General features: G+C 41.5%; 1 protein-coding gene across 1 annotated transcript; it reads left to right on the top strand.

Moving 5' to 3' along the window:
- Positions 1–306: 306 nt before the first annotated feature.
- On the top strand, positions 307–24,339 carry KIF24 (kinesin family member 24). Its single transcript, XM_054398098.1, has 12 exons — positions 307–917; positions 4,041–4,230; positions 6,043–6,140; positions 8,086–8,301; positions 9,714–9,801; positions 11,755–11,876; positions 13,409–13,514; positions 17,388–17,459; positions 18,100–18,209; positions 19,133–21,535; positions 22,435–22,531; positions 24,199–24,339. Exons 1-12 carry the CDS (start codon positions 307–309, stop codon positions 24,337–24,339), a joined length of 4,254 nt encoding a protein of 1,417 aa, XP_054254073.1.
- The last annotated feature ends 1,945 nt before the right edge of the window (positions 24,340–26,284 follow it).

Below are 26,284 nucleotides of genomic sequence, written 5' to 3'. Positions count from 1 at the left end.
GCAGTAAGTAACTACTGCTTACTACTAAGTAAGTAACTACATTGTGCTTTACTTACACGTTATTGTGTTGTCTATTTTTTTAAGTATAGTTGCACAGAAAAAAATACTTATTTCATGTTTAGTTATTGCCATATTCTGTAGTGTTTGACAGATTAGTGTATTGTAAACTTACCAAACTTATAGCCTAACTGCAGCTAATGGCATCAGGAATTCTGTATTATATTCCTCAGTAAGTTTGTCAGGTCTGATGTTTCATATGATTTTAATATGTATTTTGTTTCATTTCTTGTAGGCTTTAGCTTGACAATGGCGTCATGCCTTTATGAATGCCTTTGTGAGGCAGAACTTGAAAAATATTATCCCCATTTTGCTGCCTTTGGTCTTCAAAAGATTGATGAGCTTGCCAAAATTTCCATGAAAGATTATACCAAACTTGGGGTCCATGACATGAATGATCGCAAACGACTATTTCAGCTCATTAGAATAATCAAAATTACGCAAGAGGAAGACATTGCAGACTTAAGCAAGCAAGGCTTTCATCCAAGTAGCCTTTTCATTCAGCCTCAGCTAACCAGATCAGGTCCTTGTAGACAGCTGCGTTTTGAGTCCTTTCGAGAAAATGATGGGACAGTTAAAGACTCCGAATCTGAATCATACGTTTCATCTGATTTCAGTACCAATGAAGAGAAGAACAGTGTAGGGGAAATGCTTGGACACATTCAACCACATGATTCAGAGCTGATCAGATTAACTGGAAGAGACCTAAATACTCATGAAATATGCACAAAAAAGGACCCAAGCTCTCCAACGGTTTCTGATGATATTGCTCCTCTCCTGGGGGATTCTGATGCTCCTATTGTACAAAGAATAACTCATGTTTCAGGGTATAATTATGGACTACCTCATTCCTGTATCAGGTAATTTTCCTATAGTAATAATTAATTCTTTCTTCATTGTGGGGGAGAATCTCTTTTCATCACCTACAAGTAGGGAATCCTACAGACTACAGAGTAATAAAAAAGAGATCTTAATAACAACTTGTGACTCTCCAAGTCTGGGAGAAGGAATCAGCTGAATTTCACCACCTGCTTATTCATCAAGGCTGTCTAAGAATAGTCTTAATTATCCTTCAGGATATAAGGCTTTGCTTTCTTGGTGTTTTGGCCAGTCTTTCTCTTTTTCTCTCTATTACACTATTTTACAAAATGTTATTTTTCCAAATGTGACATTGTCTGTTGATAAGTTTGTCAAGTTTTTCTCAATAACATCAACACACAGTGTGACCATTACTTTTGTTCATAGAGAAGTTTCTGAAAGGGAACTTTAGAAAGAAACAGAAAGAATATAACTGGAGTGGGTTATAGGTGTTGAGAGCCTTGCAGCTACTTCTCAAGGACATGATTTGTAAGTTTCATATTTTTCCCAGTGTTTGGTAATGAACCAGTGGTCAATCTACCCTGGCATCATTTTTAAAGCACAATTATTTTTTTTCCTGATTCAGCATCAGAGCACATACCTCTCTGCACACATTGCCAGCTTCCAGCTCTTTGCAGTGCAATTGTTGGACTTTTTTAATGTGGTAAAGAGAGGTGGGTGTATGAGATTGGGGCTTCACCTGAAAAGGCCATGTGGGCAGATTTGGTATGGATTTAAGGTGTCAGTTAAAACTCCTGCTGAGCTTGTGTGTATTAGTCAAGGGGGATATATGCTGTTGCCACAGTAGAAATGATGACATAATGATGAGTATTTAAAGTGTGAAACGCAAGACATAGGTAAGTCCCTCTTGCTGGGGGGGGAAGAAAAAAATATCAGCCTTCCAAAGAGACATGCACTAATGTCCTAATTCCACAGCCATCTTAGTGCATTCTGTGTCTCCTCTAGAAGCTGAGCCAAGGTGCCACAAAAAGTTGAAGATTCATGGTGCTGGCAAGTAAAAAATGACAAAATATAACCTAATGGCTCAGCTGGAGGAGTCCAAGACTTTTAATCCTGGGGTAGAGCCCTGACTTTCTTTCCTTGTTTTTATTTTCTAAGCACATCCTGCTGTGCAGTAGCAAGCATTGTGTTTCATCTTACAGGTTTTCTGCATTCTTCTTCTGACATGCCTAAGTTTTTCTTTCTCCTTTTTTGACCACTGAGTATGTGCATTCTTGGCTTGGGCAGTCTGCTGACACTTGGGTTTCTGATTCTTCTGCAAGTGCCTAACTCCTTCACTGAATCCATCCATTCCCATATCATCTTGTGATTTGACTGCTGTGAAGGCCAGTCTAGTCTCTTCTATGAGAAGCATGGGAAAACACTGACATGGCTTCACCTGGCAGAAAGAGCTCTTTTAACATGTTTATATATGTTTTGCATTTGCCCACAGCAAGTGGCTTGAATTTGATAGTAACAGACAGGACATGACCTATTGTCTAATCAAGTTTCTAATGATCTGTGTCAAGTTTTTTGGTTTGATATAGAATATATATTATTATAAAATAGTATTTCAATTTAAGAAAAGTTAATAGAAAATCTAAACTTCAGTTTTGGCAAATAAAATTAAAATGCGTTCTGGTACCATATAAAATACATTCAACTAAAGGTGCCTATACTAAAAAGAATTTTTGCCTTTTCTCTTGTAAACAGAGCCTCCAAGTCTTCAGGTTTTTTTCTTTCTCCAAATCTTGCAATCATTCATTTCTCCTTCAAGCTCTTGAAGCACAACAGGTTCTTTCTGTAGGTCACCACATCAAGCCTCTGACACAAAAATTAAACTTCAGAGCCTCTGATCATTTGTTAGACAACATTTGGTGCCTGGTGATATACACAGGCTCATATTAGCTTATGAAGCATCTTATTTCAAGCAGCATTGCCTTTCTTTTCTGGGGAAAGAATTTTCCATCTAAATGCAGGGCCTGATCCTGGTGCATGGGGAAGCTGTACTAAAATGAGACGCTAGTTACAAGTGAAGATTACTTGTCTGTAGTCTTTGAAGGCTGCGTCTTGAAATTTATATATGCATGTCACGTGCTTCTGGGAAATCCTGCAGCACAGCAGCAGTGATATTATGAGCTTGCAGTTGTAGTAAGATATTGAATAACTCATGAGTTCGGTTTTAAGGTATTAGACAACCAGTGTAAGTCAGTTTCCAGTTGCTACACTAAGATTGTGGAAGGGCATTCAGGCAATGTGGCAGAAACACTACTTTTGGGCAAGTTAGGGCTCGATTAATTTTTTTTTTTTCGCTCCCAAATTGGCATTCAAATTCAGGATGAAAATCATCACTCATTCGGCTGAAGACTTCTTGAAAAGGGAAAGGCAAAATGAATGCATTTTGGTTGAATTCAAATATATTCTGTATGCTACATATTTATATAGCAGGTTAATTGATGAAACACAAAATGACATTGTTTCTGAGATGTCTTCAAGGGAACTAAAGCAGACGTGACAAAATACAAGAGCACAACTTTGTCTGAAGCCATGTCATTTTTTATGAGAAACAACAATGCTGAGATCGATAATTCCAATTTTCTTTGAGCTGAATAGGAACATAGTGATACTGTCTTGTTTCCTTAGTTGTGTCTTTACTTGTAACCTGTCGGACAACCTGTAGTAGGAAGAATGAAAGTCAGTATAAAGTTAAAAGTAAATAAATATAATACCCTTTTCAAGATCTGTTCCTGCTTATATCTGTATATTAAGTGACTAATCATGACTGCAAGTTATTTCAGCAAGACTAAGTTTCGTTGCTAACTTGCATATTTTGCCAGCTTCAACCATGTGTTTGTGGACAACTGACAATATGCTAGTTTGGCAAGAAGTTCAGGAATGTAGCTGTATAAACACAACTATTTGTTTACCAGAAGAGCACAAAAGGCATCAGTCTGTTTAGGGAGAAAACAGAAACTTTACTATAGAGCAATATGACACGCTTTCTGGTATTTTTGGTAAGCCATTAAAGACAGAAATATTTATCTGTTAAAGCTAATAAATTTATGCATATTCTAGATTCTGTAGTAACCTGATTTTTAAACTGTAAACCTACATTACTGTTGTAGACCCAGTACTTCTGAGAAAGAGACTCCCTGGACACAAAGTGAAAAAATCAGAGTGTGTGTTCGAAAACGTCCTCTGGGGCCAAGAGAGGAGCGACGTGGGGAAGTTAATATCATCACAGTGAAAGATAAAGAAACTCTCCTTCTTCATGAGAAGAAGGAGGCAGTTGATCTCACCCAGTATATTTTACAGGTAACGTGCTTTACTTTAATACAATGGACCAGTCACTTGTGTGGGTGGGATAAAGCAAATTGTGTTTGGAGTTTCCATGAGGGGAAACAGAAAAGGACTGTTTGAATTTCTTGCAGTTAAATAGGTGATGGGCTCTTCTGTGAGCTCAACATAACTGTTTGAATTGTTTTTTACTTACTCCAGCCTGTGGCAGAAAATCTGAGCTCAGAATTTTAAGCCTCAAAAGCATGTCTCTTGCACCTCTCTTTGCAGGTGGCAAAATAAAATCCTCTGCTATGTGCTGTTGCTGCAGGAGAATTGCCTGCTGCAGTGTCTCCTGATAGCTTTCCAGGGTACTTCTGAGGAGTTCCCTTTTCAGTATTTCAGCACACAGACCTACAGTGTATGTGTGTGAAACACATACACCGTCATCCCCTGCTTTCTTTTGTTCTCAAATGCTTTTGAAAATTGAGTTCCCTTTTGGTCTTTTATTCTTAATCCCAAATATCTTGTGCTGTCATAGTTCAAATTCTCACTTTCGACTGACAGCACCAGAAACAGAACTGATTTATAGAGAGCAGCAACCCAGTCTCACTCTACTGGGTGTTATTTTTACAGTCTGTGTCTTAGGAACAACTGTTCCAAGTATCCAATAAAAATTCAGTTTGCAACTCTTCGTGGGCCGTGTTTGTGTACCACCTTTTGCAATGCAACACATGGCAGCAACTCCACCCCATTCCCTCCATCTGACTGCATATATTTGGCATTTATGTGGTGCTTATCACCTTCTTCTCTGAAGGTCTGAAATAACCACTAATTATTTTTGTCAGTACAGACAAATGAAATCTTGCTATCAGTAAATATAGTCCAGACAGAAGTATGCTATGACAGAGGCTGTCTGTTGTATAGGACTCAGAAGAACTCTGCTTCCAAGTATGACTCCTCACCATGCCTATATCTCTAGTTCCTATAGAAAGGACAGCAAGGAGTACAGAGCAAATGGGAAGTAGTGGGGCGTATCCCATCTCCACAACTGGGGAACCCAACTGCAGGTCCATCACAGAGCATATCTGCCCTCAAATCTGAGTGTAGCATCTGTGACTCCCTGGTTTAATCTGCCTTTGTGCTAATGTGGTTTGTTCATGCATCACTACAGTGTTTCTCAGTCATAGAGATCTACTACCTTAACTGACAGTGCAGTGGATTTATTAGAGTGCAGATTTAGACACCAATCTATCGAGGCTCTTCTGAAAATGTGATGTTTGTGACTGTCCTTACAAACACTCTTTTTGACCTAGAAGGAGCCCGTAATGAACTCTGCAGCAGTGTTTCCAGAGAGCCTAATGCTTTGGGTCAGATGTGGAGTTTGGGAATAATACTATCCAACTTTTCTTAGGAATGACTTCATTCTTCTCTGGCACAAAAGGTTTTTAAGTCGGCAGAACAGAAACAATCACAATGGAAAGAGTCAAGAGTTAGGTCTGAGTACTTTTTACTGCCTTAGTCTTAATGTACATTTGCATAGGGATTCATTTACAGAATAGGTTGTCTTTAATGAGCATTTCTTTTTTGTTCTTGTCAGTCTGTGTTCTGCTTCAGAATGATGACAAATTAGAGCATCATTTCCTTTTATTATTTTTTCCTACTCTCAGGTGATGTAATGATATGTTCCTGCATATGTCATGCTGCATGATAAATGTGCTAGATCACTTTGTATCTGATCCAAAGTCATATGAAGCCACTGGAAAGTGTTAGTTAACTTTGCCTTTGAATGGGGGTGAAGGGGAAGTGGAACATACTCATTTTTCTGTAAAGATCGTATTTATTTTTCAGCATGTTTTTTATTTTGATGAAGTCTTTGGGGAGTCATGTACCAATGAGGATGTGTATATGAAGACAGCTTATCCTCTCATTCAGCATATTTTTAACGGGTAGGCCATCAGTGCTTACATTTGTTATTTTTTGTCTTGTTTTCCGATATCATATACTGCTTTAATTTTTCTTTATGCTTTTCATCTTTTGAAAAATACATTCATTTCACTTTTGCCACACACACCTTCCTCCTTTTAGAATGTCTTTGATTGCAGTTTTAAAGAAATATATCAAGAAAAACTCTGCAACTGAGACACCATGGGCAGTTCAAAATTAAAAAGTGTGTGCCAGGATTTCTGGAGTCTCATCTTCACTCCAGCAAAGGCTTCTCTGTGGCATGGCACACTTGTTCTTAGAAAAGTAATAATACCTGATTCATGAGAGTGCTGTGAGGTAGTTTTGCATGTATTTGTACAATAGAAATTAATAACCTTTTGAATTTTTTATTTTACTGAATAATATGTTTAGTTTCAATCATAATTTGCATACTTCCTGATTAATGGGAAAATTGACGGTGGCTTTACATGAGTGATCTTATTTTCATGCAAATAACAAGCTTGAATATAATTACACTTTTTAGTCTTTGAAGGAAAGGATTCTATATCCATGCTGAAAATTAACAAAATGGAGCCTTCTGCTACTGAAAATCTTAAATATTGTCAGCAGAGTTAGAGAATATCTTGCTTTTAAAGGGAAAAAGGAGAATGACACTTGTAGCTTGCTGTGTAGCAATCACTAAAGGCACAGTTCACATTACAGCTCATCCAGTAATGCCACCAGAAGAGATGCTTTCTCTAACTTGTCTGTTCCTTCTTCTGTACCCCCTTCACTGTCATTGGTCTAATCTGAATACCATCCTGAGCTAATTCTGCAAGCTGCTCTAGCAAGAAATTCACTGTGCTTACTGTGGTCCTAGATTTTTACTCATTTCTCTGCCAGGGTACTCAACCAGCTAAAAAGCCTTTTACTGAAGGTGAAGGGGGGGGGGATATATCTTTTTGACTAATTCAGCACTCGAAATCTGTTCACATCATGTTTGTGGGTTCAGTGCTTGTATCAGAGCAAGAAATGGAAGGAGGAGTAGGCACACAGGTGCCATTGAAAGGCAATGGAGCTGTGTGCTGAGACCTCCTGGACATTTTATGTGCCTTGCCACTGTAATCTTAAGGTGGTATGATGACAAAGCTGGGGCAGTCTGTAATAAGATAATACTGTGGTTTCATTAGCTGGACTGAGTAAAACCAATAGCTCTCTGCCAACAAAAGAGGATGGTTCTCTTCCTTACAGACACATTCTTATATGTTACTTGAAATCTGTTTTGGTGTATTTTGTCATCTTCTGTGAGGTACTTTAATTCACTGTACCCACAGAAAAATCAGCTTGCAAAAAAAAATGGAAAGCTTCCTGCTGTTTCAGTGCAATAAAGTCAAACATCAGAGCTAGCAGGTGCAGGGGTGGGTCACTGGGGTAGGTCACACAATTGGGAGCAGTGGAAACAAAGAGCAAGACCTTGCCCTAGGCACCAGCTCCTTAGATTGTGCTGTGTGCAGCATGAGACAAAGTTCTTCACTCTGTAAATCACAGTGCTGGGGTGTTAGTTTTCATCAAGTACAGCGTGTTAATACAGAACCTGTTTTGTGCCTGTTTTGCATCTTACATCACAAACATTTTTCTCTGTGATTCCTGATCATTAGGATTCCCGCTGATAATCCTATGATACTCCTACAGCATCTGTACAACAGGAAAAATAGTAATGAACTCTGTTTCCTTAAACACATTTTTGGCATCTGGAAGAAAAGAGAGCTAGCTGTGACACACCAGCTCTCCATAGGACATGCTTGGGAATCACTGTTAAGTGTTTTGCATTTTCCCAAATAGGGTAGCAAGCCAAACCTCATTGCTAAGAGGCCACTGTAGATAGATATTGACGCTGATGAATTTTTTTTTTTTTAATAAATATGAATAAGTCAGATGTGACACTAAAAATACAAGTTATCTTCACAGAGGCAATGCAACCTGCTTTGCATATGGGCAGACTGGTGCTGGCAAGACTTACACTATGATAGGTACTCACCGGAACCCAGGACTCTACGCCTTGGCTGCCAAGGACATCTTTAGACACTTGGAAGCATCACAGTCCAGGAAAGATCTCCTTGTTTTCATCAGTTTTTATGAGATTTACTGTGGACAGCTTTATGACCTGCTAAATGGAAGGAAGAGGTATTTAAATAGAAATATGTTTTAGTATAAACCTATGAATCTGTGAATTGGTTGGTTGCTGTTTCTAAATCAGTTACTTTCCTGCAATTACTTTTAACATAATACCATTTATAGGTTGTTCCTGTGAGCCGCTTGGAGAGGAAGGCAGAATCTGACACTAAAAGCTGCAGCATTGACAGGGGCTCCTGGTTTTTAACTGTTCTGTAAGGAGGGGGATAAGCAAGAGTGAGGACCTGTGGTTCTGGCCAAAAGTTCTTATGTCAGCCATTGTGGAGTCCCTGTAATTTCTGCAGTCAGATATAACCTCAGTCTGTCCCTCCTGCTACGCCAGTGGAGCTTTGGCTCTTGCCACTTCAGTCTGTGCAGATTCTGTTGATCTCCACTTGTCACATCTGAGTCCACTGACCTTCTCCTTGAGTCTGCTCCCCTTTTCACTTAGTGGCTTTACCTGGCAGCCCAGTGACATAGAGCAAGCCTCTGCAGAAGATGCTGCTGCTCACCTCAGTAGTAGTACGTCAGCCCCAAAGTTGTTTGGAGGAACATATAATCTCCTACAAGAACTCCATCCAGAATGGAAGTTGGTACAGTTCAGCACATACCTGGTATAAAAAAAAAATCACTGTGGTATGAAATCTCCAAATAAAGTAACAGTTGGTTAAGTTCTCAGCTGTGAAATCTTTTCAGTGATCCCAAAGGAACACTACCTCTCAGCTGGAGGCATTTAGCACCTTGAGAGCACTATGCTTAAAGCAGGCTGAGTGGCTCAAGAAGGATGCTTTTTGCTAGGGGAAGTGAGCATTTGTTCACAAAAGGAAGCACCTGTTTCTCTGCATGTGTGTTCCCTTTCTCACATTCTGCTATGTAAGGAGTCAGTTTACTAAAGAAGAAAGAGTGCTTTTTTTCTGTTTGTCCATTAGGTGTCTTACATGTCATTGAAGGTAAAGATTAAACTTTCTCCTACATGCATCATATCTGTGTTTTCTTGTGTACTGTAACACTTAGATTCATAGCAAAAGTACTCTAAAATCTGACTCTAGTTGTGGGAGCTGCTTTAAAATCATGTGCAAAAATCTTGAGTGTAATTTGTAGCCTGAACTTCTTAGAGAAGCCTGAGATGCAGTCTAAAGAGAGATGGGAACTCTAAAATGTAAACATGGTAATTTATTTCTCTGCTAGGTTATATTCCTGAACAGCAGAAATGCATTACTAATGCCTGTGTGACAATGAAATGTCAGTGGTACATGTTATAAATGAAATATCTCTTCAGCCCTGAAAATAAATGTATGACAGTGGTGCCTCTGCCCAGTCAGTAGCTTTGATTGGTTTTTCATAGTGTCATAGCACTGACCTGTGTTTTCATTGTTGCAGTTTGAGGTTTCATAAATCTCCTTTCTGCCCTGCTTTATTTCCAGGCTTTTTGCAAGAGAAGATAGCAAGCATGTTGTTCAAATAGTTGGACTGCGAGAGGTTCAGGTGAACTCTGTAGATCTGCTGTTGGAGGTAACCTCTGCTTGCAATTTTTTTTTTTTGGTCTTCTGTGGCCTAATTTGATGATTTATGAGATATGTCACTTAACAGAGATTTTGTCATGTAGTACATGCTTAAGAAGAGCACTGAAGAGCCCTATTATTAATAAAAGTGCCTTTACTCAGTAAGCTTCTTGGGTCGCTGTGACTTGTGTTAGGGACATGAATAGCAGTGTGCCAATTTACAGCTGTTGCTTCTGTTGCCACTCCTTATGGAAAGGTCTTGCCAAGAAACAGGCTGCTATCACTATTCCAGCAATTAATGGTGTCCCAGTAAGGGACTCTGAAAGCTCAATAAGAATTTTCTTCCACTGTGGCTTGTTTGGCTTCTGTGAACTTAATTTTCTATACTAAGGGTATGTGGATGTGGGAGACAAGACATAAATTTGAAAATTAATAGAACTGGAAATTAGAGGAGATTTAAAATTGAGATATTGATCTGAATTACGATTAAGACACTGCATAGGTAATGAGTGGTCACAACCAAGTAAAATCAGGATCTTTAAACAGTAGTCAACATCCAGCACAAGCAAGTCTTCAGTTTTCCTTCCCTGCTGAGTCCTAAAAGGACACTGGCAAATTTTCTACGTTGTCCTGCAACAAGCAAGTTAGTGAAATCTGCTTTCTATTTAGCCTGATTTTGCACAACGTAATTTCTTTCTCAGTAAGGGATTGTAATTTACAGGTACCTAGTGGAGTAATTGACTCATTAAAATTGGCATGGTGTTGCCCACTTACATTCCATTTAATTTTGTCCTTCATCTTCCCATTAACGTGGAGCTTTGGGACATGCTGGTGATTCTTCCACAAATTAGAGTGCAAATCTGCTATGTGGTTGATTAACACATTCATCTGTATTATCACATTCCAGACACAGAAGAGCTCTTGCATGACCTCATTCTTACAGGTATCTCATTAAAAAAAAAAAAAACAAAAAAAAATCACTTGATGTCATCCACAGGCCCTTTAGAACACAGATATGTCTCTGGCTTGACTCAGAGCTTCTCAACAGTCTGGAACAGACATATGGAAAGAGTCTTAAATACATCTCTGGTTAATCACTATTTGTTGATACTGTCTTTGGTCCAGAAATTATCTACATTTAGCACTAATACAAATGCTTGGGAACTGCAGCAGTTGGTTAGGTTGCTGGTTGAGAACTGGCCACTGAAAGGCATCAATAATACACATCTGTCAAGTGAGATCAGGTTCATTCGCTATATGATATTATAATCCGTTCTTACAACTAGAAACAAAATTAATGACTTTTCCATGAAAGCCCTGCTGCATTGCTTAGACTTTCTGCAGTAGGCCTTGAAAGTTCTCAAAAGAGAATTATCTTGAGAGTGCCTGTGTCCTTCTGCCTTGACTTTCTTGATTACTTTTTTTTATTATTTATTTTATTGTAGTATTGAGTTATAATTGATCTTTTAACTCTATTTCTTACTTGGGTATAGTTTCTTTTAGTTCTGGAGATGGAGAAAGGTTTTGGTACTTTGACTTTCTGGATAGCAATACCCATCTATTACACAAAGTGATGTTTTAAAAGAACAATGAAAACCATGCAATGTCATGAGGCTCTTAGCTTATGTCTGCAGTCTTGCTTTCTTTCATTGCTGCCATGCTTTTGATGTTAATGCTATAGTTTGGGTATTTTTCAAATCCAAGTGAATGTGTGATGCAACAGCTCCTTATCTGCAGTATGCTCTCTAAGCTCTGTAGTGTCACTGCAAGCAAATCCATACATAAAGTTCTGAAACACTTCAGAAGTAATCCAGGTGTAAATTAGCATTGGCCTTGCACCAGATTTTATGAGTGTAAAAACCATTCCTCCTAATGTTTCCTTGTCTTAGGAGGACAAGATATATTCAGAGAGATGGTGGATTTGTTTGTGATTTGCCTAAATTTTGTCCCCTTTACTTTGCAGGTAATTTTGAAGGGTGGGAAAGAGCGTAGCACAGGAGCTACTGGAGTCAACTCTGATTCCTCTCGATCTCATGCTATCATCCAAATACAAATTAAAGACACAGCCAACAGGACATTTGGAAGGTAAGACTAGGAAGTGGGAGCGCTCAGGGCTGATGAGGAAGTTCAGCCTGGGGACATCCAGGAGGCAAACAAACAGAAGTGTGGAGTTAGTGGGCAGCTCTGAGTTAAATCAGAAGATGGGGTTCAAAGAGACTGAGAAATTTCACAGTCCTTTCTTTGTTCCCAAGGAGAGTGCTTAAGCCACATCTGTGGGAATTCTGTCAAACTTGTTTGTAAAAATTTCCAGTGAGGGAGTTTCGCAATCAAATCCATCCCTTCATCTTCAGTGTTAGAGAGCTTTTCCTGTCTGGCATTAATCTGGCTAAAGGTAGATGTCTGCAATGGGCATATCCACCTGTGAGCTTGTTGCCTTTGAAGTCAGTAGAAAGAAATAGTCATTTCTGGGATCCAATTCATGCTATTCTGCAGTCACCTAAATTATGTCAGATTGATTCGCCCCTCAAAGCACCTCTGGCCTGTAATTCACTACAAAGGAAGCCTAGGATGACTAGGTAGAGATGATTCTATTAGAGATGCTTATCTTTGGTTGGTGGAATCATAGTACTTCACTTAAACCTCCTTGGTAATCTGAATGTGACTGATCTCTGCAGCAGACAAAAAGAGCAGCTAATTCCTTTTGTAGTATCCATTTTACTTATCTGAGGACAATAATTGTGCCTATTCTAGTTTTCTTTTCTTCAGACTAAACAGCCCTAAGAAATAAGTCTGGGGAATGAGGTCTAGGTATCTGTATTACTATGGAGTGTCAAAAACCCATGCTGACACACCCTTCCAGCAGCTACTGTGCAGTCTTGCTTCCCAGAATCTTATTTTAAATACAAGGCAAAATGAAGGAGCCACAAATGGTGGAGAAAGGAAGAGGCAGGACCAGAAGGCTTAGAAACAGAAGTATATGTGGTTACGTAGGTGTGGCATGTGTGCCATTCTTTTTTGCTACTGAAAGCAAGGTGGAGCTTAAGTGGGAAGTCAGGGCTGTCCCAGAAAAAGAAGAGCAAAGACAAAGAGACAGTGCAACAGTCTCTTGAGTAGTTGGCACCCAGAGCTGGGGAGTGTGACAGGGACTAATGAATTTTTTTGAAGGAATGGACAAGGAACACAGAAATCTGAGTATTACTACATTGGACATTTCTGTTCATACTGCCCTCAACCCCCACTCTACATTTGAGACAGCATTTGTCTGTTTTACTTGAAAGAAGAATCAAGAAATTCATTATTTATCTGTGTTGTTAGGAAGCTACAAGCACAGTGATTATCTGTTAAACTGTGGAGCACTCTCATGTGCAATTACACTTCCTATTTATGATTGTGTTAGTGCCAGGATGCTCTGACACTGTCCCTGCTGGTATGCTTAGTTTGGTGCCTCAGATTATTTCCAGTGGGTATTGCTTGTTGTTCAAAAGTTCTAATCATTGTTCCACTGTCATGTATTGCAGCCTTCTGGTTTTCAAAATAAGAAAAGAAAAAAAAAAAAGGTAAGAGAAAAAAAAGAAAAAAACCAAACCCTCAGATAAATGCAACTTTGTTTTTCCTAGGATATCATTCATTGACTTGGCTGGCAGTGAAAGGGCAGCTGATGCCAGAGACTCAGATCGACAAACGAAAATGGAAGGAGCTGAAATAAACCAAAGTCTTTTAGCAGTAAGCAAGCAAGTAGTATGCTTGGGGAAGGTTTTGTATTTATTTATTAGCATGTGTTTTTAGATAAAAATTAAGCACAGAAAAATATATGTGTGTGTTCCATGAAGGGGAAAAAAACAACTGTGTCCAGTTTAATTTGTCTCATGCCCAAAAGACAATTTAAGATGGAAAATATGTTGTGCTTTTTACTTCCAGAGAACATTGACTTTGGATTCCCATGTTTATTTCATGAAAGCATATCTGTTCCTACTGCTTATTTTTACCACTTCAACTCAGAACTTCTCTTTCAAATCAGAAGTTAATTGAATACTGAAGAGCATAGAAACCAGCAATTTGTGTGCATTAAGAAATACAATCTTAATGCAGTCTTTACAGGTGTTCACAGTTACCTAAAGAGAGACAAGGAACAGAGAAATGCCATCTAAGAGAAGCACCTCTAAGTTCTGCAGAGGGCTTTGCACCTACTTCAGTTCAAATGAACAAAGCTCACTGATGACTGAGGGTTTCTCTAAGTGAAACTCAAGGTGATAGGTAAACATTGACTGAGTCACCAGCGCAGAAGCTAGTGCACCAACTGTACCTCTTAGAGTGCTGTAAATAGAGGGTGGCTTCCCCTGTTTTGAGACTGTAGAATGGCCTTTTGCACAGAGGCTTTCCTGCTGTGCAATATTAGCATTCATACTGGGAGACAGCCTGTAAAGTGAGTGTGTGGCTGTACTTCATGCTTTGAGTACTTGCTGGTGAGTAACTGGGTGGCATGGGGACTCAGGACCTGAACAGGAATGATTGTAGAAGTCTGAGTCTTAATGAAAACACACATGAAACTCTTTGAAAAGGAACTATAAAATTGGAGTATGAGTGTGTGAAGCTGAGTAAGTAAGCTGGCAACCTACATGTGGGCACTGAATTAACTGTCAAAGGCATCTTCATGAATTGCAGCCTGTAAAACCTAGCTCTGCCCTCTCTTCGGGCTTTAAAAACACATGAAGTTTTAATTTCCTGCTGGTTTGGATACTTGCGTTGATATTGGGTAGTACTCAGATATTACAATGATGAGAAGCAGAATAAAAAAAAATTAGAATAATTTGATCTCTTGCTTGTTAGAGGTCTGATTTTTAATAAAATGCAGTAAAAGTGAGAGGTAAGTGTCATTTTAGGTGGATGTGTGGAGAATGTAGTAAGGCTTTAAAAGCAGAGGCTGCTTCATGTTATATTACCATGACAATACTGCAGTCTGTTTATTTTTCCTTCAGTATTTGCTCTAAATGATTTGTTTTGTAGCTATGCAATTTCTGAAAATTTTAAAGACCATATAGGTTTGATATAGAGTGTGATGCTGTTGTGCTTACTCCAGTGGAAATATGGCCAAAAAAATAGAGTGCATATCTTTGAGTTTGAACATGACATCTTTTTTTCCAAAACTTGTAGTGTCTCTCAAGGGATGTTTCTTCAAGACTATCTCTGTTGATGGTTGTTAATGACAAGAAGATCTAATGAGTTCTGTTAAAGACATGGCTGTAGATAGCTGCTCATATTCTGTTAATTTTAGTGGGAGTTCTATGGCTGTATTTCTGCTCCCTGAGCAGTCTGTTACATTATTAGCGTTTTGTGTATAATTCCTATCACCCTGTCAAAGGTGACAGTGACATGGTTGTTTAAACAGACAGATTGTATCTATACCACCTTCTGAGCATAGGCTTGACCCTGGATTGGAACCCAGCACCCTTCACAGCTAATTGTTTGGTACTGGTCCATGTTCTTACCTTCGGTTGTGTTTGGCATATGGCACTGGTGTGAAGAGGAAATTAACTGAGGCCAGTTGCCTTCTAACACAGCCCTGTGTAACTACGCATAGATGGGACTGTAGATTATAGTCAGTATGGATCACAGGATGTTAGGGGTTGGAAGGGATCTCCAGAGATCTTCAAGTCCAACCCCCCTGCTGGAGCAGGACCATAGAATCTAGCGCAGGTCACACAGGAATGCATCCAGATGGGTCTTGAAAGTCTCCAGAGAAGAAGACTCCACAACCTCTCTGGGCAGCCTGTTCCAGTGCTCTGTGACCCTCACAGTGAAGAAGTTCCTCCTCATGCTGAGGTGGAACTTCCTGCGTTGTAGTTTATATCCGTTGCCCTTGTCCTATCACAGGGTGGAACTGAGAAGAGCCTGTTCCCTCCCTCTTGGCACCCAGTGCTCAGATATTTATAAACATTTATTGAATCCCCCCTCAGTTTTCTCTTCTGCAGACTAAGCAGCCCCAGGTCCCTCAGCCTCTCCCATAGGGCATGTGTTCCAGTCCCTTAATCATGCAAGTAGCTCTCTGTTGGACTCTCACGAGTAGATCCCTGTCCCTCTTGAACTGCAAATGCAAAAATCCAGAACTGGATGCAATATTCCAGGTGTGGCCTCGCCAGGGCAGAGCAGAGGGGGAGGGGAACCTCCCTTGATCTGCTGGACACACTCCTCTTAATGCAGCCCAGGATCCCACTGGCCTTCCTGACCACAAGGGCACATTGCTGTCCCATGGATAACTTGTTGCCCACCAGGACTCCCAGGTCCTTCTCCCCAGGGCTGCTCTCTACCAGATCACCTCCCAGCCTTTACTGGTGCAGTTTGTTATTCCTTCCCAGATGCAGGACTCTGCACTTATCCTTGTTGAACCTCATTTTGTTCCTCTCTGCCCAGCTCTCCAGTCTGTCCAAGTCTTGCTGGATGGCTGCACAGCCTTCAGGTGTATCAGCCAAGCCTCCCAGTTTGGCATCATCACCAAACTTGCTGAGCAGACCCTGTCTGTCTGTCTCTTCATCAATGTCATTGATAAAGATGTTGAACAGGACTGGATCCAGCACTGATCCCTGAGGGACTCCACTAGTTACAACTCTCCAGCTGGACTTGGCAGCATTGACCACCACTCTTTGGACTCTATTTTGTAACCAGTTCCTAATCCCTCTCACTGTCTGTTCTTCTATCCCACGCTTCCTGATCTTACTCACAAGGATATTATGGGAGACAGTATCAAAAGCCTTACTATGGTCAAGGTAGACTACATCCACTGGTCTTCCTGCATCTACCCAGTTACAACATCATAGAATGCTATCAGACTAGTCAAGCAGGATTTCCCCTTGGTAAATCCATGCTGACTACTCTTGATCATGTCTACCAAGTGCCTAGAGATGACATCCAGAATGAGCCACTCCATTTTTCCAGGGATGGAGGTGAGGCTCAGTGGTCTGTAGTTTCCTGGAACCTCTTCCTTGCCCTTTTTGAAGACTGGAGTGACACTGGCTTTCCTCCAGTCTTCAGGCAGGAGGAGATGGGGAGGAAAGTATCACTTGCTAGCTTACACTATCTCTGATTAAGGGATGGCAGTATTACAGGAGTGACAAGAAATTTACACTGCCAGTGTCTGACATATTTAGGTATTTTTTGGAAGGGGAAGATCTTTTAGAGGAAAAACATTTGTAAGAGATGGAGCTCGAAAAGCTCTGCTGTTAAGGTATGCTTGTCCTGCAAGCTGCAATGTAGTCTGGGATACACCCAGTCTGGCTTCAAACTATTTAGCTACAGTGCAGGCAACAGTGGGCCCAATTCTGTGTGCTAAATGCCTGCGTTTACCCAGCGTTTTGGTTTTTGAATGGCCGCAGAGCAACATGGCAGGGCTGCAGCACTGCACTCTGTGAGTGCCGCCAAGCTGCTGCTACTGTCTGAAAGAGCTGCAGCCAGGTATTCGTGACTGTGGCAGCAGCAAATTCCCCTTGCACGGGACATCACACAGTAGGAGTTAAATGCATGAGGGCAATAGCACATTCATAGCTTAGGTTTGATTGGTGTGTGTTTTCCTCTCTGTTTTTAATTTTTTGTTTCTTTTGGTAGCTCAAGGAATGCATTCGGGCACTGGACCAGGAGCATGCACATACTCCTTTCCGGCAAAGCAAACTAACTCAGGTAAAAAGCAGGAAGGTAACAGTAGCGGCTTCCCTGACAATGACAAAATAAATAAAAATCTAAAAGGGCATAATTTGATAACTGTTATTAAATTCTTGAATAAAAAAGAAATACTCGACTTCTGCAAATGTTAATTTTAATGATAATCACAGAATTAAGGCCAAATACCAGTTCCCTCAGTCAGTCCTGGGAACTGGCATGGTTAAAAAAAAATAACCAAAAACTAAAACCAAACAAAAACCCCAGGCACTACCTTCCAGATGGATTCAGAGTTACTATCCATCTCCACCCAGTCTACAACCAACGGTGCCATCTGTGCAGTAAAAATCCTGGGAGTTTTCATCAACACTTCTTCACTCCAGCTGTAACATATGTTTTATTCCTCAAAATGTATGGGTATACTTGTGGTATCTAGTACAAAGTCCTGTTCAGAGCCCTGATTAACACTCACATTAATTTTCAATTGTAAATAAAGAATTGCAAGACAAACAAGAGGATTATATTTGAGAGGGGGAAGGAAAAGTTAGTAACTATGCGTCACCTGGCTCGTGTTAAACTGCCATTGTACACATTGCTAACTTGTAGGAAATGCAAGGTGCATAAATTGCTAGGAACCTTCTTTATTTCCTTCAAACCCTAGGTGCTAAAGGATTCTTTCATTGGCAATTCCAGGACCTGTATGATAGCCAGTGTATCACCCAGCCACATAGCTACTGAGCATACCCTGAACACTTTACGATACGCTGACAGGTAAGCAATGAAACTCAATATTGCCAATGTAAAAAGCATGAAGAGAAATGTAATGTGTGATGGGTTTTGTTACTTTTTATTTTGGTTGCATTGGAAATGTTGGTTTAGGCAAGAAAAGCCATTTTCACAATGCAAGTAAAATCTTCAGCTGTTCCAACACTTGGACTTCTCTGGGTCTTGTAAATCCTTTCTGGTGACAGCCTTTGGTGATGAGAATAGTGCTGTGCTAGATTCTCTGCTCTTGCAGAAGGGTTGGACTCTATGATCTTCAGAGGTCCTTTCCACCCCTAACATCCTGTGATTACTAACCTCACTGATCAAATATTTTTGTTTTAGTTTTGCATTGTAGTTCTGCCTAGAATGTGTGCAAGTCCCTCACCCTCCATCCTCACAGGAGGAGGCAAATCACAAGCTGTGCAGTGGTAGGGTAGAGAGGACAAGAGATGATTAAGGGGAAGAGTAGAAAAGGAAACAGTTGAGGGGATAGGGTGATAATGATGAAACAGCTCTTTCCAATTTGCAGTGATGAGTCTGATTCTGGAGCACTGTCACCTAAGCTACTCTAGACCCAGTGCAACTACTGCAAAAGCCTTATGTTGTCTGGTGGGACTCTGTGATGTGCTATGGGGAGCACTAGCTAGGTAGAAGCTGGCACTGTGCCATGCAATTATAAAGTTTGGAAATGCAACCCCCTTACATTGAAACAGAGGCCATCTCACTCATTTGACCTGTTATACACTGTTTAAGGAAACACTTCAGAATATTTCTGTAGACCTTTCCAGAATTCAGACATTTTGGCAGAGGGGGTTTTGATACCTGGGTGGATCGCTGACAATTAAAATCAAGACACTGAACTCAGTGTTTAGCATGAGTTTGTTCTGAGGACACTTATTTATTTGAAAGCATGACATCTTCACTTACAGGGTCAAAGAGTTGAAGAAGGGGATTAAATGTTCAACCCCTGTTACAAGCAGTCGTCGGACAGCTGGAAATGTATCTCCGAAACGTGTCCAAAACTCTTCCTCCTTACCAGTGGGGGAAAAGAGCTCCCCAAAGAAAGTGAAGCTAGGCCTCCAGCACCCCTCGAATGCTACAAAAACGAAGGCATGTCCTGCAGCGCTCCAGCCACCAAATGTCCCTTTTACCTCTACCCTGAGGGGAATCAACAAAGGAAATGCCAGCTCACCATGGTTTCACCACACTAGCCCCCTTAAGGGAGTCCCACGGACAGTGCATCCCTTGAAGAAAAGTGATGATCTGTCTCACCACTCTGACAAACATCCCACTGCAAAGGATTTCATCATCAAGAACCCTGCCACAGCAGTAACAAAGGAGAGTGGCCAGAGAGACAAGTATATGCAAGACAGACCACCTATCCAGTGCCTGAAAGTGCAGACTGTGCAACCTGTTCAGAAACAGCTTGTTCCTAGAGAAGATTTTTGCTTTAGAGATGGAAATCTGCCTTCCCGCAGCAGACAGGAATGGGGAAACATCTTTACTAAACAGTCTGTTGAAACCTGGACAATTCTGCCTCCATTTCAGAAGGAAAGGGAAGAACATTTACGACTTTATCACCAGCAGTTTCAGCAGCCACCTATCCTACAGCAAAAACTGAACTATCAACCCCTAGAGAGGTTTTCAACACACTACATGCCCCAGGAAATTCAAATGAAACCAGAGCTGAGCCTTAGCCCCACAGAAGTACAGAGCAAAGAGGGGATGCAGCTGGAAGATCTGGATGACAGTGATTTCAGTGAAGATTCTTTTTCACTTGTCTCCAGTCAAAAGAGCATGAAAAGAGGAAACACTGACAAATGCAGTCAACATTCATTTTTTCTTCATCGAGGAGAACAAGGGACTGAAGAAGAGCAAAAAGGGAAAAGGCGACAAGATTTGTTTAAATATGCAATATCCACGCAACAATATGAAGCAGCTGACAGCTGGGATAGTAGTGAGGGCAGCCCAAAGACAGAGGAATCCATTAAAAATGTGGGACGCAGCAAAACTCCATCAGACTGGAGCTATGACTTAACTATTGAGTCTTCTCCAAGCAATACTGCAGAAAAACCGTACTGCCTGCCGGAAGATTCTGTTTGTAACTGGAAGAAAGGCAAAGATTTCCTAGACGATCACAAACAATACAAATCCAAGCAAAAATGTCTCGTTTACTCCAGTGAAGCCACCTTAACTCCAGAAAAGGATGCTTCTAGCTCCTATGTTTCTCATGTACTGAAGTCAGGGATTCCAGAATGCGGCGAGATCAACCACCAGCATGAAGCAAAGGAAGAGTCCACTTTAGATAGACAGGCTGCCCTTGTAGATGTCAAATGGAAAATCCAAAAAAATGGCGTTAACCATTGTGGATCTTCCAGTTGTTACTCAGAACTCACTTCTGAGTTCATGGCCCCTCTCACAATATCCCTTCTTGACCATGAGGAAACAACTGATACAGAGAAAGTGCCTTCAAACCAAGAGAAGCTTCCCCATGTGAAGCAGATGTTGGACAGGAACATACAAGGCTCCCAGAACAGGCTTGAGGAAGAGGGTTGGCAGTGCACGAGAAGCAGAGCTCTGACAGACAGCATGTTGGAAGTGGGGGAGAAAACACGTCGTGGTGGAAGACACTGCACCATGCTGCATTCCCCACAAACAGGGGACAAGTGGCTTTCGCCTGCCTGCCCTGATGCGAAAGCATACCGCTGCCTTCTAGGCTCAGGTTCATCCAAGCAAGGAGTGGCTGGATGCGACCCAACAGAAACATCTGCAGGTGAATCCACGGGCTCCCGAGGAGCGAGAGAAGGTGGTTTGTTTCCCAGCAAGTCGGTGTGCAAAGAATACTCTGGTAGGAGACAGCATGATGCTGATGTTAAAGATGATACTGGTGATTCAGGAAAACCTAACCCAAACCAAGGCCCCAGTGTTGAGCCTGTGGCTCAGAAAATGAATGCTGATGCGCCTGAAAAGAGCTATGTCTTAGGTGCATCATGCTTTGTCAGTGCAGGATACGAGGATCACGTAGTCCAGTCTCCCTCTCAAGAAAGCAGCCTGCTGTTGCAGCCCAAGTCGGGACTGAGGAATGAGGACTTCTGTCATCCTGAAGACCCAGCCAAACCATCACTCAGCAATGAAGAATTAGCATTGCTGAAAAGCAAGTCAATGCAGAGTATTCTTACACAAGAGACTTTTGGTACAGATTCAGGATTTGCAGCCAAAGATAATAAGCTGTTAGCAAATGCAAATAGCCCCTCAGGTGTGTCCAGCAGCAGCTTTCCAACTGCTACATCAGAGGTGGGAAGATGGCAGAGGGAAGCCCTGGAAAAGGCACAGTAAGTCTTGCTCATGACTGAAGTTTGTCGTGAAGGTTAGAAATTCTAGATGTGATACATTTGTCTGTATATCACACCCATGTGTACTTAAAAAAATATGGGAAATCAACCTCTGAAATAATTACTTAATCACTATAAATTATCATTAATCTTATTTCATAAATACATGATTGATTATTTTAAAATCTCACAGGAAGCCAATTAACCTATTAGAGCTTCCTAGGGTAATGCTAGAGGAATGAATATTGTAATACAAACTGCAGTTCTCAGTAACTAATTGGCTTCCTGTAAGCTGTAAAGTACCTGAAATACATTAAAACTTCCCATCAGGATAAGGTGGCAGCTGTTCCGTGCCTGTGGAAAGAAGAACAGGTAGAGCAGCTGGGTAGATGCAAAGCTTCAAAGTATTATGAGCTGCTACTGTTAGCTCCCAAGGACTGGACTGCATTCATGTCACTGAAAATGTGTTGATGGTTGGAGAAACTTGCTCAGAGGAATCAGCAGCAGCACTGCCTTCCCCCTCTGTGTGTTTTTCACCAAAATTACTTTCAGCCTCATGGTTGTAAGCCATTTCACTGGCTAATTAGACAGGTTTGTTTTTTTTTTTAACTCCTAGATTTCGCTGTGGTACAAAGCCAAATGTGCCCCTGTGCTGCCTATGCTAATGAGAGACTGTGGTCACTTCTCTTGAAGCAGTCCTCATTCATCAAGGTCATCTTTAACCGCAAACTGGTGCAGTTCTCTGCACTCTATGGTGTGCGCTTTGTGAATGCCAGGGGCACAGGGCAGCAAGGCTTCCTCTGGGATATTCCTCTTTCTGAAAGGTTTATTGAGACTCAAGGGTAATTAGCAGTAGCACAGCAGGCTGTGTAACCACCTGTCTATTTTGTGTTCATCAGACAGGCTGTGATTCGGGCCCATCGGCAGCAGCTGGATGAAATGGCATCCTTGTGCTTCAAGGAAGAGTGCTTGATAAATCAGATGTCAGCAACATCAGTAAGTGTTTCAGATGATGACTTCAGAGCCCATTGAATCTGCATAAATTAATCTCAAATTGATTAACCTGCCTTAGTGATGCAATATTTCTCATCAGTTCTTCCTCACATTCTTCCATGTCTCCCTGAGTCCTCGGAGAGGGCACTCATTTTCAGGCCTGTTGTGTCTTTGCCAGTTCCCATATTGTCAGGCCCCTGGGGGAGATGGAGACTGATGGGCCAATCCTGAACTGCTTGTCTTTGTTAGAACAGCTTTCTAGTGTCATGGGCACCAGACTGTATCAAACAGGGCACGTTTCCATGTGACCTTTTTCTCTTACAGAGTGGAGAAAGTAAGTCAATACCACAAAAAACAGCACACCCCCAAAGCTGGGATCTCACAGTTGGTGGTGTAGTACCATATTGTCTTTTCCTTGTTGGAGAGCCATAAACTATTAGTTTTGTGTCAGAGAATGCTGTACACAAAGCAATTTTACTTTTTTTTTTTTAATCTCTTGAGATTATTCTTCCTAAGTGTGTTGGCTTTTGGACCCCAATCCCACCCCTCCATTTCTTTGCCCCTTGCAGCACGCAACCACTTTGTGGCTAGCAGAATTATGACACTCTTGACAGGCCTTCCCAGCAGTGAGTATCCTAGCATGACTTTTCATTGGGAAATGAACTCAGACTGGACTTCCTATACCAGTTTTTCTCCTTACACCTTCAGGTGGTTGCAGCTTCTCCAGCCATGAAACTCTGGCCCCAGGAGAGATTCCAGCCACAGTGTGCCACATACTGAATCAATTAGTATTTGAAGTGATTTAGATATATATGGGCAGGTCTCCATTAGTCCTGATGTCCTCGCAGGGCAAACACACAGTGCACAAGAGGGCTGGAGTCTTGACAAATAAGCTTCTAAATGACTGAATTCTTCATGTGGTGGTAGCTGAAGTCCCGAGCCCTGAGGACACTGATGCCTCCCAGTTCCTAAGACACTTACCTGTGAACAGTGGCACAAAAATGCTCTCAGATGGAGAACTGAGCACCTTGATACTAATCTACCTTAAAAGCAACTGCCTCCGTTTCAGTTTTAGTCATAGTTTCGTATCGCTTTTTATCTGTGTGTCAGGTTGCTATAGAAGGTAGAACAGCCATTGGCTGAGGTTATGCACACTGCTGATACTTCTCCTGCCCAATCTAGCAGACCTGTAGCCATGCAGGAGTGGGACTGGCCCTGTGACCCGATGTGATACAATCCTCTCCACCTCCCAAGAACAGGCTGTTATATCTGATCGATGAGTGACTCAGCTCACTGGGGTTTTTTTGCATGACTAGATCCAGCATGAGAGGTGTCAGGAGCAGAGTTCAGTACACTGTAAAGCTGTGTCCCCTTGAAATACTAATGTAATACTTATGTAGAAGGGTGGTAATAGGGGCTTTATACATTTTTATTTTTAAATCATTGAATGAGCTGTAACTTCACCAGGAGATAAAACTACTGGAGTAACACTGCCTCAGTGTTTAGAGGTGTTGATCTTTCTGAGGGCATGGATTTCAACAGAAACACTGATTTAATCTACTACACTGCAAAATGTAAAACATGCTTTTGTGTACAGCTACAGTGCATAAAATATGCTGATTTTCTCCATTCTGCTGTTCCCTAAACTTTCCTTTTGCCTTCCTTACCAGGATTTTCAGAATTCTGTGACCAAGCTGGATGAAATCTTAGTGCTGAAGTCAAAGTGTATTCAAACAATGCGAGCCCAGCTCCAGCTCTGTTTAGCCTCTCCTAGCAGTGATATGCCCTTGCAAGTACTTCCACCGCTTTAGGCCTTTTCTTACACATGGACAGCAAAAGCTACGGAAACAGCCACCACACTTGGTGATGCAGAGTGTGGGTTGGTAGGGGATAACTTTTGGGTTGGTTTTTGTGAGTAGTAGTGTGTATTTCCAGATAAGAATTCTGAGTAAATGAGAGACAACTCCTTGGCACCACAAGCTTTTGTATTTCCTTAATGCCAGTGAGCCATGTTCTGAAGAGTAGCACTTCAGCCTTTAAATACCTCACCCTGTCCACAGTATTCACAGCAGCTTCTCACATGTTAAAGGCACTTCTCTGTTGCAAACAAAATCAGGAAGAAACAAACCCACTTTGAATCTAAACACAGGTCTGCTGCTCAAAAGCTGTCCAGAAAAGTGTTTGCAAGCAGAAGCCAGGAAAAGTGAAGAGCCACTGTTTGCTGAGTACATGAATGGAATGTAACTAGGCTGTAAGTAAAAGAAAGTCATGGCAGAGCATGAAAGGAGGATATTGCTGCATTTCTTCTTTGCTTGGGACAAAAGCTCCCAGGCTCCTGAAAGATGGTGCTTAAGTCATGAATGGCCTAGTAGGAGTTCTATACCAAAGGTTCATCCAGCAAGTTAATAAACACATGGGTTTCATACCGCTCCCAACAGTGGAGGACCAGAAGCTTACCTGCTGTAGATAATCTCTGATGTCAGTACTGTGGCACAGTTATGGAGAGCTTGTTGTCCCTATGGACAGAATTTATTTTTCACATTAAAAGAAGGTCTGGTTAGAGGCAGTGGAAGCTGCTACTTGAATTAAGAACTATATAACCATCAGCAGGAGCACTGCAAAAGCTCTGCTGCTACATCCATCACATCTGAACCACAGAAGTCTACTTGCTGAAGCTACAAGTGGCCTTGAAACATGCTCAGCTGACAATATGCTGTGTGAGTGCTCCCACTCCAAAATTAGAGCTGTTGCAGCGCATCAGGCTGTCTTGGTGTCTCCACCATAATGTCTACAGTAGCTCAAAACTTGCTCAGGAGCCAGAAATACCAACCTGGGAATACTTCTGCCTGGACAGCTGTGCATTTAACTGCCTGCTTCTTCACCTAACCCAAGGAACCCAGGCTTGGCCAATGGCCAGTAAGTATAGTAATTGTCGTGACATTCAGGTGTCTAGCCCTGGGGAACAGAAATGCAAGGGAAAGACCTGTAACACTACAAAGTCCCAGATGAGTGCCTTTACTGTTGGGGAGGGTTTAACTCTGGTTAATCTCTGTCTTGCAATTGAGACTGGTGGGTCAGAGAGCAGAATCCTTCTAGGGTCAGAGTTTATAGCTCTCAAGATGTCCAAGTCACACCTGAACTCACGTGTTCCAGCTCCTCTCTTGAGAAGCTTTCCTGGGGCAAGACCATAGTATTTTGGTGTTTGTGCAGATCAGCAGTGCTTGACAGCCACCAAAGAACTGTAATGTGTGGGGACAGCTAAACATATGGAGGGAAAAGTAGCTCCCTGTTAAAACAACTCCCTTCACCTTCTCTGGCCAGGGACAGCTTTCCTGTGTCTAAGGGGAGAACACAGGGCAGCTGGGTGGTCTTGCACCTTCTGAAAGCATAAATGGATGTGACCAATTACTGTACTTTCCCCAGCACTTTCTCAGCAAGAATCCAGAAAACAGGGCCATGAGGGAACTGCTGAGGAGTTCTGCAACTTTGTGTGGAGCTGAGAATAAGGTCAAGCTGCAGGATGTGTGCACAGGTCACAGGGAAATGAGATGCCCAGCCCATAATGCAGTGCCAGGGAGGAAGATTCCCCTCCCAGTACTCCAGATGAGTTTTGATTAATGGTACTTAGAGGGGTTTTAAGATGAGCTCAGCAAAGTACGTTCACAGGCAGGCATTTTCCATCCTTTGCCCAAGATGGCTATCTCCAAAGCAACACACAAGAAACACTGACAAAACCAATAGAGCCCTGTCTAGAGC

The sequence above is a fragment of the Indicator indicator genome, chromosome Z (genome assembly GCF_027791375.1).
Source record: "Indicator indicator isolate 239-I01 chromosome Z, UM_Iind_1.1, whole genome shotgun sequence".
Taxonomy (NCBI): domain Eukaryota; kingdom Metazoa; phylum Chordata; class Aves; order Piciformes; family Indicatoridae; genus Indicator; species Indicator indicator.
Note: the sequence above shows the minus strand (reverse complement) of the source record. Positions and strands in the feature narration are given on the sequence as shown.

Coding starts and splice junctions, on each gene's coding strand:
- KIF24 (XM_054398098.1), top strand. CDS start 307: ATGGCGTCATGCCTTTATGAATGCCTTTGTGAGGCAGAACTTGAAAAA. Junction 918..4,040: donor CTACCTCATTCCTGTATCAG/GTAATTTTCCTA, acceptor TTACTGTTGTAG/ACCCAGTACTTCTGAGAAAG. Junction 6,141..8,085: donor ATTCAGCATATTTTTAACGG/GTAGGCCATCAG, acceptor TTATCTTCACAG/AGGCAATGCAACCTGCTTTG.